The sequence below is a fragment of the Artemia franciscana genome, chromosome 18, assembly GCF_032884065.1.
Source record: "Artemia franciscana chromosome 18, ASM3288406v1, whole genome shotgun sequence".
Taxonomy (NCBI): domain Eukaryota; kingdom Metazoa; phylum Arthropoda; class Branchiopoda; order Anostraca; family Artemiidae; genus Artemia; species Artemia franciscana.
This window is the reverse complement of record NC_088880.1, coordinates 11,988,405-12,004,589: the sequence shown is the minus strand read 5'-3', so window position 1 is coordinate 12,004,589 and position 16,185 is coordinate 11,988,405. Positions and strand designations below refer to the sequence as shown.

Below are 16,185 nucleotides of genomic sequence, written 5' to 3'. Positions count from 1 at the left end.
ATAAATAATAAAAAAATGCCGCAAAATTTTAAATGTGTTCATGGATACAATTTTTTAAATAGCGGAATTTTAGAGTTGCCATGGTAATCGTTTTATTAAACAATGCCTATAAGTGCCATGCATAAAAATAAAGATTTTCATATTCCTTCTGGATTACAAGACCTTCTAAAGGAGTATGCAAAGGCTGCTATAAAAACACAGCCAAAAGATATTTTGAAATGGTCCTATCTCTATTTTGATGCCTTAGCTACAGGAAGAAAACCACCTGCGAGAAGAAAGTGTGATGGAAATGACGACCAAGATTTAATCACCATCCAATTGATAAGGCTGATTCATGAATATGTAAGTTCGAGCTAATTATTTTCCCATAAAAGGAATATTTAAGACATTACTTTTTTTCAAATCCATATTTATCAGACGAGTAGCCTCGTCGTCTAGCAGCCTCGGTGGCATGCCGTTAATACATCTTTGAATAAAAGCAATTCTGGAAGTTTTTTTCTCTTTCTTAATTAAAGCGTGTTTTTAAATATACTTTGTATTTCACCCCTTGAATCTTAAGAGTAGTTTTATCGTCATTTATTGAGGTTTTTCTTAATTCTAGAAGACAATGTTTGCCTATTTCCTTAGCTAAAACATTATCCTGACTTAAGTTTAGACCTGAAACCCCAATATCTGAAAAACTTCAAGCATGGCTCCAATTTGTCCTTTAGTTTAGCTGTAAAAAAATGATTTTTCATAAATTTTCAAATGAGTCAGCAGCTTGTTTTATTTTATTTTTCATTTGTTTGTTCAAGCAATATTTTTATGCATATATTTTCATTTTTATTTCTACTTGAAAAATTTACTTGAATGAAATATAGAAGCTTATGGATAGGCTTGTTCCCTATAGTTAATTTATTTTACTTCTAGATATCGAAATTTATTTTATTTGATTGTAAAACACTGTTTCATTCCTTCAGAAGAAGGAGAAAAACTAATCAACCTAGGTACCGACTTTAAGGAGTGTGCTGGATGCAACAACCATCTCCAAATACACAAATATCTATTTTGAATATTAAGAAACTGACACTCTTCAAATTAAATAGCCGTTGCTTCCTTCCAAAATAAAAAAATACGCTGATATTTTTCAGCTGGAAAATTTTCAAGTAATTTTGGATGTACAAGGTTAAATAATATCCGTATTTCAGACACGATAATGACGTCAGATAATGTGAGGGTGTTAGGCTCACCTTGTAGTTAAGGGAAGTTAAGGCAACTTAGGCAAGTCCATATACTTTAGAATATAGTAGACACCAAATAATGTTATCTTGAACAATCTCTATACATATTTGATTTCAAGTCAACTTCAGTTTCTCAGTTTAATTTGTTGTTATCTGAAGCTTACTAACATACTCAATACTTCTCAAATCACTTATGCCCTTTATACTGAAAAGCAGGATCAGCAAGGGTGATGCTGATGTCACATTTGTTCTAAGTACTGTTTATTTTCAAGCACATGCGATGACCAAAATTACTGATCATAAAAAAGCAAGCAAAAAGCAAATGATAATTTTATTGTTTTGCAATTTATTAAGCTACAAATTCCCAAAAAAAAATGCTGGCTCTAATATCTGCATAGACTGTTATTAGTTTGAAAGACTAATTTAATTCAAACAATTTTTTTCTAGGTTGGTAGCTCAAACGAAATAAAAATGAGTGACTTGGCTAATATTTGGGAAGTACTAGGGCTTGACTTAGCGTCACTTAACGACCTTTTGGAAGTTGGAGATTTTGGAATATCAGCAAAGGACAGGGATGGCACCATTTTTTGGCCAAAACTAGCTACTCTTATGGCAGGGAGACTTGGAAATGTAATTCATTCCCTATCTATGGTTGAAATTAAATTTAGTATCTTTATTTTCTATTCCATAAATATTGAAGGAAAATATTTTCGGCTCAAAACTGTATTGGTGAAGTCAAGTTTTTATTAGCTCCTTCTGCTTGTTCGGGCATCTGATCTTTACAAATAACAAGACTGGACCTTGGGACTTCGCATTATTTCTATCACCACATTACATTTCAGTTCTTTTTTCAATTACTGTTTTTCAAACTTATCGCTTATATCCACTTACGGTATCAAAGTGCTGTGCATAAATTTTAATTTTCTACCTTGAGTAGCTTAGCTAACAGCTACCGGATAATAGAAACATGATTTGATTTTAAGTAAATATTGTGTAATAAAAATTTTATCTTTAGATAGTATATAAAAAATTGAATCTAAAAAGAAATAATGAGAAATAAGAAAAAAATATGTGTATTCTGGTGATAAGTAGCACGTCAAAAGTAATGTAGGTAGCGGTAACAAGCTGATAAAAGTTACTTTGCCATAAATTTTCCAGAAAAAAGAAGATAATTTGTTTATATGAAATATCATTTGTTTTCATGTGGTTTCGTTCATTAACTTTATGACTGAATTGTGTGTTCTTGCAGGTTTCTGTTGACAAAAAATGTGTCCTTACGATCAATAGTGACTTTTTTGAAAAATAAAATTAGATTACAAAATGGTTAATACCGGAAATTGCATTCAAATTGACAGCAAAAAAGACGAACAAAGCAATAATAAAATTTGAGCTCTGCTGTGATTGCGAAATTTTGATTAGACTAGTCAAAAAAAGTTTTTTTCTAGAAATTTGGACAGTCATCCTTAGAAGTAGTAATGTTTGAAGACTTTAGACCTTTATATCTAAGAGTCAAAAGTAATCGGAGGGCAACCAAATCCCCTCCCATGCCCTTCTTAGCTGGCAGTCTTCCCCCAAATACATCTTATTACAATATTACAATAGCTGCGATAGACACTCTAAAGGTCAAATAATTATTCCTCTTTGGATGACATGCCTTCTCACAGCTCTTGGGACAAGTTTTGTAAATTATGCAATTTGCCCATTGTACACACACTAGATTTATCTTTCAAAAAGGAGAGAATGTTTAATCTTGGTATGGTCCAAAATGGCTAAGGGTATTAAGATGAAGCTTAAGGAATATAGAGGGGGATGGTGAAAAGTGATATGAGGGCAGCCAGTCACTTTCCCCCAAACACTTCCGATAGAGATTTGGAGAAAATCATTTTGTTCAAAACAGTCTAAAGGTCAAATAACTATGCCTCTAGAGATGACATGATCCCCACCAGCACCCAGGGTAAAGCCTGTAAGTAATGCAAGTTGCCCATTGTTTACGTATAGGTTTGGCGAAGAGGTATGGTATTTGATCCCGGGTCTACAAAAAGGCGTAGGTTATCAAGTTGAAACTTTCAAGAAATGCCTGAAGTTTTTTTTTTAAGTGGAGACGTGACAAAAAGTCAAACTTTAGCGTAACGACCGAGGCATTGAGGAGGGAACAGCCCCTTTCATTTACGGAATAATTTCTGCTCGTTTTAAGTTTTATTGTCGCTCCTTACTTTCAGTAAAAAAAATTGTTCTTTTTATTTAATTGTCAAAAACGTCTATCTGCAATATCTCAGGAACGGCTACTGGTATTTAGTTGACGTTTCTGAGGAATATTAAGGGGGATGTTGAACTAAATAAAAAGATACCATGTGCATTCAGACTATCAAGATGGATGGTGAAATATCACAGGAACAGCAAGGGTATTTAATCTAAATTTCAGGAAATCTTGAGGAGAATATTGAAATAAATAAAAATATACTATTTGCATCCAAGTTTTCAATTGGGTGTATGAATGAAATACTTCAAGAACAGCTAGGGTATGAAGATTGAACTTTCATGGAATTTTTGACAGGTCAAAATCAGTTAAATCACACTGTGTGAATCTAGGTTTTCAGAATAATATCTTTTGCATTCTACATTTAGGAGACACTTCATAGGACTTTATATCTGTTCTTCTTAAGTTTTACTATGGGTTACTTTACTTTTCTTTGAAAAAATTTTTGTTCGGCTTTTTTTTAGAATTAACTTTATTGTCAAGGCTGACTTATTTATTAGTAGCAATAAAGAAAAATGTGGACAAATGTAGCAGATGGAGACTTTTGGATAATAATGAAATAATGTGATGTTTGAACTTGAAATATCATGTGTTACCAAAGAAAATGAAAAGGCTGAAAAATTTTTAGAGTGATGATAGCAAAAAGCGATCGAAATAAATGCTGCGCTTGTACTTGTACTTGTAAGTACTTGTAAATTTCCTTTATTCTCTGTTATATTACTTGAGCTTTTTTTCAGACGCTGAAAGACACTATGGAGGTTCTTTGCTTAGTTGCATCCAACTCTGACGAGTATATGTCTATGGTGCCAGCTCAACTTTTTAAGGAGATGTATCTTTATCTAGTCAGTGTTGATGGAGATATATCACAATCATTAGTTAATAACGTAATCAGTTACATTGATAACGTTTCTAAGCTTCAAAATGGACTGATAGGGGTACAAAACCTTAGAAGCTCTCTTTGTCCTAAATTCCAGTAGCTTCTTTTCTTTTACTCATTCCCATATTATCTTGTTTAATAAAAGTTATAAGGATTCTAAGATGTTTAAAAGAGACTATGCCTCCGTTTTCTTCTAAACCAGTAGCCCGTTGAATCTGTAACCAGGCGTTCTTTTAACACACATATCAATATCAAAAGAAAAAATATCACAGGATTCTGATTTAGCACTATTAGTGCTATTAACCTTATTTATGGAACACTTTCAAAATGCTGAAATACCCTTATTAGTGTTTTTCACCAGTTCTTAAAAGCCCCTACATCTATTTAGGAGGATTTTATCTAGAACCATTTTCACTTTGCATTTTTCACTCTTCAATTTTTTTTTTCTCGACATATTTCCTTCTTTCTTATACCCATTCTATGCTTATACCCATGAATCACCTCAAGTACATGGATTCAAATTAGGATTCATGCTGCATCAGAATGCATACGCTTTGAAAGATAAAATTCAAACGATCAACAAGCCATTGTTTCCTTGCTTCCCATTGGTTCCCAAAATAGACCAGTACTTTTACAGTCTGCCCAAAGGGTACCTCAATAAGCTCAAATTTCCCAATATAATTTTACTGCATTTTTTTTTTATTGTTAATACAAGGTCTTTCAACTATATATAATTCTCTAGCCCCCTTTTTAAAATCCGACTTCAAGGTCAGGTCTCGTCATGTTTTTTTTTTTTTTTTTTTTTTTTTTTTTTTTTTTTTTTTTTTTTTTTTTTTTTTTTTTTTTTTAATGTGACTATTCTTCTTTGAAGTCAACGTGATTTTACAGACTTCTTTTCAAGAAAATTGATAAATTGCTGCTAAAATCATGAAATTACTAAACAAAATTGCAACCAACAGTGTCTATAAGTACATGAAAGATTTTGTTTTCTTATGGTAAACCGCCAAAGTTATTTTTAGTTGGGGAAAGGATTGATAGAATGTAACGTAAATAAATATGTTCATAAAGATATTTGGCCGAACATTCCGTTTGTACCCTAATGAAAACTTTGTGAGGGTGTTAAGAGGGATGTTTCGAATAGATTGGAATGAGGAGGAGTGTGTGTAGCTGTGCTGGCTCCAGGTGGCTTAGTGCTGCAGTGAGTTGTTGTTGGGAGTAGTAGCTGACTAGTGTTATTTGGCCATTCTGTCTTAAATGAAATTCTTGTTTCCCCCCTAGGAGGATAAAACAAAACTGTCCTACAAAATGCTTGAAAAATTATTTTGCTCTCTTGTGAAATGAGTAGCTCTCTTGTGCATAAACGAGTAGTAACTTTTTGGTTTAGGATCACAATTATGCGCTTCATAGGCAATGCAATAGTCTTGCCTAAGTAAACATCGATGGGGACATTTTTTTTTTTTTTTTTAGAACAGGACACTTAGTATCGAAAAAGTTGTTTGGCGAGTATTCGGAAAGGGCTCATTCGAAAATAAAATACCTTTTAAATGTTTCACTTTTTACTTTATTAAATAAAAAAAATTATCAAAGCTTTAAGGAAAAAATATCATTATATGTTGATTAAACTGACAATCCATGGTCATTTGTTTTGCTTGTTTTTTTCTTCAATAAAGCGCAAACTATGTTTTGATCTTGATAAGGCGTTGGGGTTATCAGCCCTAATCATCTTCGTTTTTGCCCATTTTGTGTTTGACTCGGCTATTTATTGTAATTTCTGTTCGTTTTAAGTTTCATTTACTTATTGATAGTGATTTGTGGTAGCTTTACGCTTGGAAGATCATTTGGAAGATTATTTCTGCTCGTTTTTAGGTTAATGGAGCTCTTTACTTTTTTTTTGAAAAACTTGTTTTGTAGAAAACGGTTTTTAAATTTATCTCTGAAAGTGGACACTTGCTTTTCCGCCGCAATGGCAATTTTACTATGTTGCGAAAACTTATTTAGCTCTTTAACGGGTCAGTGAATATAAATGTTTTGCAGATGGCCTTTGAATATAGATTTTTTTTAAGTTCTATATTTCATCGCATAAGAGTTAAAAATACCATCAAAATTGAAGTTATGTCAACAACTTTAGAATAAGTCTGGGGAATAGAGAAGAGTTTATACACTTGCATCACAGGTTACCATAAACTAGCTTAGGGCCTTTCAATGAATAGGATTCTCCCCTTGATCATGAGTCACTTAGCATTGTGCCTGAAATGTTTGTCCTATGCCCAAGGTGTAACCAGTATTCTACTTCATAGAACATTGCCAAATAACAAAACTAAGCTGCTCCTACTACTAACAACTCTCTGCAGCAACAAGCCTTCTGAGGCTTGTTGCTACACAGAGCAACGCACGCTCCTCTTCCATTCCAATCTATCTGAAGCCTCCCTATTTACACTCTCACAAGAAGTTTCCATTTCTCTTAAATCTTTTCTTACGACATCCTCCCGCCCCATAAGGGAACACGTTGTTTCTCTTTGTCTCTAAACGGTTGACCGAGAAGGGTAATCTTTGGCAATCGGTCATCCTTCATCTACAGAAATTGCCCTAGCCTCCAGAACCTTTTTTTTTTGTTATAGCCGTAGAAAGCAGAATGGAACCAAATTTTTCGCGGAGCTTACTAATTGAAATACGGTCATTAAGTCGAGTACCTAAGTGAATCTATTGGCAAATTATCTAGAAAATATCTAGCAAATCTTCCTCCTTTTTTCGGAGCATCCACATCTTAGAACCCTACTTTACCACTGTCAACACAGTAGCTTCCAGTGTTCTAATCTTGGTTTCAGACCTATCTTGCTATTCTTTCAAGCTTTTTCGACTGTGAAAAACCACCCTGGGCCTTGGCTATTCTGCTTTTAACATCTTCACTGCACTCACCATCTTCATTAATAATACTACCTTAGTAAGTGAAGCTGTCCACTTGATCGATCTTCTCGTCACCCAACATCACCTTTTCACTTTCCCTCATTCCAGTTTTAGCAACTTAGTATTCTTAACATCAATTTTTAAGCCTATTCTTGCATCACTCAGCTACTAAATGATTCCTATGTAACTTTTCTAAACAATTTTCTACCGATTTTTATGGCACTTGGTATTAACCAAGTGACATATAACAATCGCCAATTCTGTCGGTCTGTCGGTCCCGGTTTTGCTACTTTAGGCACTTCCAGGTAAGCTAGGACGATGAAATTTGGCGAGCGTATCAGGGACCGGACCAGATTAAATTAGAAAAAATCTTTTTCCCGGTTTGACCATCTAGGGGGGAGTGGGGGGCCGGTTAATTCGCAAAAAAATAGAAAAAATGAAGTATTTTTAACTTATGAGTGGGTAATTGGATCTTAATGAAATTGGATGTTTGGAATGATATTGTGTCTCAGAGCTCTTATTTTAAATCCCGACCGGATCTGATGACATAGGGGGGCGTTGGAGGGGGGAAACCTAAAGTCCCGGTTTTGCTACTTTAGGCAATTCCAGGTAAGCTAGGACGATGAAATATGGCAAGCATATCAGGGGCCGGACCAGATTAAATTAGAAATAGTCGTTTTCCCGATTTGACAAACCGGGGGGGGGGAGAGTGGGGGCCGGTTAATTCGGAAAAAATAGAAAAAATGAGGTATTTTCAACTTACGAACGGGTGTTTGGATCTCAATGAAATTTGATGTTTAGAAGGATACCGTGTCTTAGAGCTCTTATTTTAAATCCCGACCGGATCTGGTGACGGGGGTGGGGAGTTGGGAGGGGGAAACCCAAAACTTGGAAAACACTTAGAGTGGAGGGATCGGGATGAAACATGGTGGGAAAATAAACACAAGTCCTAGATAGATGATTGACATAAACGGAACGGATCCGCTCTCTTTGGGGTATTTGGGGGGGGGGGGTGTTTCTGAAAAAAAAAAAATAGGTATTTTTAACTTACGAACGGGTGATCGGATTCCAATGAAATTTGATATTTAGAAGGATATCGTGGCTCAGAGCTCTTATTTTAAATCCGACCGGATCTGGTGGGAGTTGGGAGGGGGAAACCTAAAACTTGGAAAACACTTAGAGTGGAGGGATCGCGATGAAACTTGGTGGGAAAAAAACGCGAGTCCTAGATACATGATTGACATAACCAGAACGGATCCGCTCTCTTTGGGGTAGTTGGGGGGGGGGGTTTAATTCTGAAAAATTAGAAAAAATGAGGTATTTTTAACTTACGAACGGATGATTGTATCTCCATGAAATTTGATATTTAGAAGGATATCGTGTCTCAAAGCTTTTATTTTAAATCCTAACTGGATCTGGTGACATTGGGGGAAGTTTGAGGTGGAGAAACCTAAAATGATGGAAAACGCTTAGATTGGAGGGATTGGGATGAAACTTGGTTGGAAAAATAAGCAGAAGTCTTGCATACGTGATTTACATAATTGGAACGGATCCTTCAGAAAAATAAGAAAAAATGACGTATTTTTAACTTACGAAGGAGTGATCGGATCTTCATGAAACTTCATATTTATAAGTACCTCGTAACTCGGATATCTTATTTTAAATCTCAACCGGATCAAGCATTGGGGGGGGGGGCAGTTTGGGGGACCGGAAATCTTAGAAAATACTTAAAGCGGTGAGATCAGGATGAAACTGGATGGGAAGAATAGAAACCTGTCTAAGATACTTGACTGAGATAACTCTACCAGTTCTGCTCTCTTTAGTGGAATTGGGGGTGGGGGGTAATTTTGAAAATTGAGGTATTTGTAACTTAAGAAAGGGTGACCAGATCTTAATGAAATTTGATATTTAGAAGGATCTTGTGCTTTAAAGTTCTAATTTCAAATTCCGACCAGATCCTGTGACATGCGGGGGAGTTGGAGGGGGAAAGCGGAATTCTTGGAAAACGTGAAAACTGGGGTATTTTTATCTTACGAATAGATGATCGGATCGTAATGAAATTTGATTTTTAGAAGGAAAAGGAAAACAACTAGATAATGGCTGCATAAATATGAGCTGTGTCTTGACTCCGCGCAAAAGCAAAGGTAGTCACAAATCGTTGAAAAGATTAGCCAGAAGCAGAAAGCTAGCCCGTCTCATCTCCCCTCTCCTTGTCGGATCGCATCTCTTGGAGCAGAATCACGCAAAAAATTCAAATGGTATTATTAGATCCCTCCATATTCCTCCCAGTGGCAACTATTTTGAACTAGTCTGATTGGACCATTTGAAACAGGAAAAAAAGTTCTGTCAATTTATTACAGGTTTTTTGGAGTTGGTTAATCCTGTAAAATATTGTAGATTTTTCTTTATTCCTTCAACACGATTTTTTTTTCTTTTTTGCATGAAGTAGAAAAGTTATTTGGAAACCAGAAAATCAGACTATCCTCAAAATCTAGTTCTTTTTCATTTTAGTATGTCCTGAACATTTGACACGCTGCAACACCGCTTCATTGCTGGTTTGTATATCAGTAAAAAGCTTTAAAGTAGAGAGGTGGATGTTTTACACCCAAAAGACCAAAGTGGATTTAATGTCTTTTTTAAAATCTCCCCCCTCTACAGCCTCATCACCTAGTTTTTGAGTAGAAACGTAGAAGTATGGCATCTTGTTAGAATTTCCATTATACAAAGATTATCAATCTGTATGAACAGAGGCATAAATTAGGCCAATGGACCCTCGCAGACAAATTTGTTAATTTTTTGCAGGTTCTTGGAGTTGGTTGATCGTTTAAAATGTTGTAGATTTTTTTCTTTATTCCTTTAACATGATTTTTTTTTACTCTTTCGCATGAAGTAGAGAGGCTATGTGGAAGCCAGAAAACCAGATTATACTCAAATTCAAGTTCTTTTTTATTTTAGTGTATCCTGAATGTTCGACCTCTTTAGCTTGAAATTATAATGTGGTTCTGAGAGGAGAACTTCAATTGGCCCTGTTTTTATCATTTTCCTATGCCGCCGATTTCAGTTTATTGCGAAAAACTGTTAATGGTCTATCCTTCACATTTTTTTTTGTTTAGAAAGTGGAATCCTGATCAGATCGATACGCATGATATAATATTTAAAAAACTGCAAAATATTGTCACTTGGGGTAAAAACGAATTATTTTTTAATCTTCTTGAGTCTGAGACTACAGTCTTTGAGGTGAAGTGGAGATTTTTACTGCACATCAAAAGGGACTATCTGAAATTATTCCGCCATACCTTTGTTTCATCATGTTTTTCAGTTTTCTTCTATAAGACGCTATAGTATGGGTTTCTATTTGTATGTAGGAGAAACTTTTTCAACAATTTTTAATCCTAATACAAATGTTATTTTTTAATCTAATTTTATGGCTTCTGAAGTTGACCTGAAAAATAAAACTTAATATCACTCCAAAGGATTCTATCTATGCTATTTGAGAACCGGGATGTAATTACACTATTTTTATTCATTGAAATTGCAAAAATAGGTGTAGTAATAGTAGTATGCCCAAAAGTTTCAGCTTAATACCCCCGGTCGTTTTTGATGTATTGCTGAGTTATCATATTGGCGACCATTTAACAAAATGCCTTTTGATTTGTTTCAAGAGCAACAACTAGTTTGAAAGTATAAAGGGCCAGTTTCAAAATTGTGGAGTTTGACATACCTAATATCCCTAAAGGCATCGTTGCTGGAACGCTCTACTATGCTGAACAAAGTAGCGGTCTCAAAATTTTGACTTGAGGCGCTAGGAAAACGAGTGGTCTTGACAGAATGGCTGCTAGTCTTCAATCTATTGTTACTCTTAAAAAGGGAAAAACACTCGCGCTGTAATTGGAGTGCAAATGTGAGGACTTCCCCCTTGATATATCTAGTAAAAATATTTTAAACAGGTAAAAACAAAGTGAAAACATTTTGAATATATTTTGTTTTCAGTAAAATGCAAATTGAATTCTTGTATTGACAAGGTATGGGGATTGTCAGGCCTCCTCATGTTAATTCTCTTCTCGTTTTCAGTTTGACCCGGTTATTTATTGCACGATTTAAATAAGCAAAATATGTTTAAATGTTTTACCTTTTTTAACTTTAATAAATTAAAAATTATTAAAACTTTTAGGAATATATATATATCAGTATATTTATACTAAACAGACAATCCACAGTAATTTTTTTCAGTAAAGTGCAAATAAGGGTCTGGTCTTGAGAAGGTATGGGGGTTGTCAATGAAATTATTTTCAGATCTTTCACTAAACTGAACAAAATGACTATTTCAAGATTTTGATCAGATGAGGTTTGTTCGTAACAAGAAGCCCTACTTTTGAACTAAGAAAGAAATAATTTCGTTTAAAGTGCGTTAACCATCCTGAAAAAGCTGACGAACATCGATCTTTTGTAATTTATTTTTTTCATTTACATACACCATTTCGAAATTCCCTATGATCTGACAACTTCATTACTGCGTTGTATATCAGTGAAAGCTTTGGTTGTAGCACCTTCCACAGCCTAGTAAAGAGTGAATCTGGAAAATAAAAACAATTCAGATGGCGAATATACAAACACAAGCCAAGTGCTAATCTGGTGCAAAAGTTTGGTAAGTAGGGAATCGGTTCAAAAATAAACCATTGGCACAAATCACCCCATTTACTCTCTCCCTTTACCCTTGTTAATCCTCTCCCTATCAAATTTTTGCTAAAATATAGGTATGAAGAATAAGTTTGAGGAATACCACAAATTTAATTGGCATTATTAGGTCTCGTCTACATCTCCCAGTTGTAACTCTTTTAGAAAAAGGTAAAGAATTTGCAGCTTATTTGAAATACACTCCAAGAAAGATTTATAATAATGTGTGATTGGAAAACTGATGTGACCCACTGTCCCATCTTGCTCTACACTTCTTTGCAAAGGGTAAGTATTCTGCATCTTGAGTGAGCTGGAATCATGCAAAGATTTTCAATATACATTATTTGGGGCTAAAATATCCCTTGCTTCGTTCGGCTACCCCTACTCCAACCGGCTTTTTTGTAGAGAGGTGGATGTTTTGCACCTAGATGACCAAAGTGGGTCGATAGACGTTTCTATGTCTTTTTTTTTTTCTGCATAACCATCATCTACTGCTTGAGTAGAGACATAAATATTTGGCATCATGTTTGAATTGTTATTATACACAAATTACCAATTTGTATGAATAGAAGCATAAATTGGTCCTATGGACCCACTTACACAAAATTGTCTGATTTAAATGAAAGAAGGAAATGAACTGTACTCTTACTGTGATATTATCATGTTTTTATATTAAATTGCAAATAATTAAGTTGCAAAAGTGGGTTTGTTTTGTTGTTATTTTCCATCCATGTTTAATACAATATGATCTGTCGGCCGTTTTGTTTAGTAGTTACGAATATATTCTATAAGTTATTAATTCACAGTAGTTTCTGTTAATTTCATTTATTTAACAATTCTACCCCTACTAATTTTATGTTATAATGTCCTCTGTAATCCATTAGCGATCACTTTCAATTCAGATTCGCATTGTAGATAATTATGGGAAAAAAAATTCATTTTGTTTGGCTTGTAAAATTTTCATCGGTTGGGCTTATAAATTTTGTTGTTGTGCAGTTTAGAATTCGGCAACCCAGTTTCATAAGTCGGTTTTAATAACCTTCTTTGTTCCATTTATGATTCTCCCCCTCTTTTTAAAAAATATGGCTTATCAGTAGAACAACTCTACAATCCCCATAGAACCCTGGCCGTGCAGCAGCTGGGATTGAACCGAAAGGCATCTTATTGGCAAGCAGAGTTCAATCAACATACCACCACGTAATTTAGTGGCATCTTCTTTTTTGTCGATTTTAAGGAGTAATTTTTAAACATTTGCTTTTATCCGTGTAACAATGAAGAAATGGAAGAAAATATATGACCATTTTTGACGTGCAAGGGACAAATAATGAGGCTTAAATTAATAAACTGTGGCTACAATTAGTAGGTAGCCAGTGTTAAATGTGTGGGTATAAGTAACTTATTAAATTTTTTTTTTTATCAAGTGATTGTGAAGAATAGTGCTAAGAAAAAGGCCATGAAACAGATCAGCATCACTAGACCTACTTGGACTAACCCAGTATGGTGATTAAATGTTGGGAAATCTATTTGACAGAGAATTGTAATATCCTCTGTAATTAACTAAAAGATCTTGCAGCCACAAAGTGGTGTTTTCTGCCATGTTTTGTCATAGAACTTCAGATTTTGTCCTAAAAGGCTAAGATTCCTAATAGGCCTAGTCAGACAGCTAGGCTAATTGCCTCTTTAGCAGTGAAATTATTGTAGAATCTTTACTGTACCACCTAGAAAGTGGATTGTTTCACTATTTAATGTGTCAGAATCTTATTAATTAAAATATGACTATTCTAGCTTGATTAGCATTTAAAGCTTGAGCCTAATGTTGAAAAATGCTTTCCATATTCAAAATTCTGGACAGAGGATCTTAAAGTTAAAACAACATATTCAATCATAGACATAGGCTAGTGAACCTCAGATAGATATAAAATAAGTCATGGGTTTTAAAACAGAATAATTGTATTGAAATAGCCTAAGCTAGGCCTTAGGGATAATTTTGGTCTAAATTCAAATGTTGGAAAACCAGAAGTTTTCTAAGATTATAGTCATCCAATCTTAACTAGTCTAGTAATCAGCTAATTTAGGAAACAAGTTTTTTTATTCAGAATGTATCTCTAAGATTAGAAAATATCCAAGTAGGCTACCCAGGGCTATTCAAAAAAGGGGGCAAGCAGGCCATAGCTACCCTGAGTTCAGTGGCTAAGTATACAGGGGGGGGGGCTGTGGCTAGTTTTATCATTTTTATTTGAGTTAAGAGAGGAGATACGGTATTAATTAGCCTAATTTTGCCCCAAGTGCCACCAACCCTAGGAACTTCCCTGCAGGTAGTAGAGGGTCATACCTATTAAAGTCTACTAAGTTTTTCTATTACTTAGCTTGGCATAGGCCTACATAGAATCTAAACATTCCACTTAATGCATCTTTAGCCTATATGATTTTCCACCCAGGCTAAGTTAAATTGCATTTAAAGCAGATCTAATGATTTTTCTTTGTAATAATCCAGGGTAGATTATTGCCTTAAATCACAGCTTGGAGTGAAATAAAGACTTTTGATCCTGTTGAATCACCCCTTGTGATGACAGTTGCATACGTGGTTGATTAGATTTTGGTGGATCCCAGTCAAATCTCCACAGTTTTTTACCTGTTACCTATTGATAAGTTGTTTACCTGTTGTTTATTCACCAGCTGCAGATGGATGCAGTTAGCCTCCCAGTCAAGTTTTCACTCCTTCAAGGACTGCTCAGCTTCTAGCCTTTGTTTAGAAATATCTACAGAGTCAACAGAAACTGCATCTAGAAATAAGTAGATATTCTGGTTTAGGTAGAAAGTCTCAGCTGATGACAGTAAGTTCTTAAATTAGGCCCAATAACTGGGAACAATGCTAGGAGAGGCTCTTCTTCTGTTCCAGCAAACAAGGGCTTTTCAATCAAGGCAATTCAGCCCTTTTCCTTTTGATTCACTCTGTTAGATGAACAGACCTCCTGAATTGGCTGCTTCTTATTTATCTTGAATCAACTCAGATTTTTTTTTCAGTAAATCTTTTAATTCTAGGAGTTGAGGTGTAAGAAGATAAACTTTGAGTTCTGAGCTTTGTTTGCAGATATAGTCAGATAGACTCTTAGCTGATAGTGAGATTTTGTGGTGTTTGAAGCACTTTAACAGTTTTTATTGCAGGATATACTGTGCAGACATCAGCATATTACATTCAAATAGGCAATAGTCAATTGTTTCATTTTTTTAATTACAATACCTGCAAAGATGGGAAGAAGAAACTGAGCCATTTGAATTAGGGAACTGATATGAAAATGTCTGAAAATTTAGCCCATTTGAGCCAAACCAAATTCTACAATAAATTTTAGAAAAGGTGCTTATTAGGAAAGGGTGATAAAATTGAATTACTCTTATTTAAGATACCTCTGATAATCTCCAGTGGTATAAGTCTATAATGAGGATTGGTCTCCCACTTAGCCCATCAATATTTAAAGCATTTTTTTGCAGTTTCATCCACCTGATTTTTACAAGGTTCTTATGCCTCTTGAAGCAAGGTTATCAATAATGCAAAGACAGTGAAATGTGTCTATATCCATCTTATACTGAGAAGCTGATGACAGTAGCTTTAGGCTCGACAAAGAGTCAGAATAAACTGTAATATTTTGTTAATTAGCAATCAAAGGTTGATTATTCACAAAGTGGTGTAATGCCATGAGTATGACATTTCACTCTGCAGATATTATAGACTCATTTTCATGCATTCTTTCACCCATTGTTATATTCAGGGGTGGGAGAAAAGCTCCACTTGCCTCCTTCTCATTCATTTTGGATCCATCAACAAAAATTGGAAATGCCTTTTATATGTAATTTTATTACATTTAGCAAATTTTTTTGGTATAAAAGCATTGTGAGTAAGTTCTTTAGTCCACTTTGAGAAATGAGTGTTTATTTTGGGGATTGACCAACTCCATGGGGTGTTTAGGGGAATGTAGGTGCAATAGGCTTTACTGGCACTAGGAATTTTTTCTGGGTACTAGCATATTCATTTGCAATGCTTCTATACATGGATGGATTTTCTTAATTAGCTATGCAGGGTGTGTGAGCTATTGGCTTCAATTTTTGTCAGATAATTTATCAAAATAAATATTCACCTTTCATTTATTGCCGATAATCCACTCTCAGTAAGCAGAAACTTACTACTGGTTGGTTCCTAAGTCCAATTATGCAAGAGATTATATCATTTTGTATTATTTCATGTTTTTGGATTAGGA

General features: G+C 34.7%; 2 protein-coding genes across 5 annotated transcripts in view; both read left to right on the top strand.

The window, feature by feature from the left end:
* Positions 1-2: 2 nt before the first annotated feature.
* On the top strand, positions 3-5,132 carry LOC136038623 (ropporin-1-like). The gene is made up of 3 exons (XM_065721856.1): positions 3-342; positions 1,668-1,850; positions 4,215-5,132. Exons 1-3 carry the CDS (start codon positions 103-105, stop codon positions 4,452-4,454), a joined length of 663 nt encoding a protein of 220 aa, XP_065577928.1. The 5' UTR covers positions 3-102; the 3' UTR covers positions 4,455-5,132.
* Positions 5,133-13,208: 8,076 nt separating this feature from the next.
* Positions 13,209-16,185, top strand: part of LOC136038619 (receptor-type tyrosine-protein phosphatase R-like) — a 55,493-nt gene continuing 52,516 nt past the window's right edge. The window contains exon 1 of one of the 4 annotated variants that reach the window (XM_065721846.1): positions 13,209-13,313. The gene's annotated coding sequence lies outside the window, so the exon portion shown is untranslated. Of the gene's footprint in view, positions 13,318-16,185 lie in introns of all 4 variants that reach the window. The other 3 variants (XM_065721848.1, XM_065721847.1, XM_065721849.1) reach the window with 3 other exon arrangements.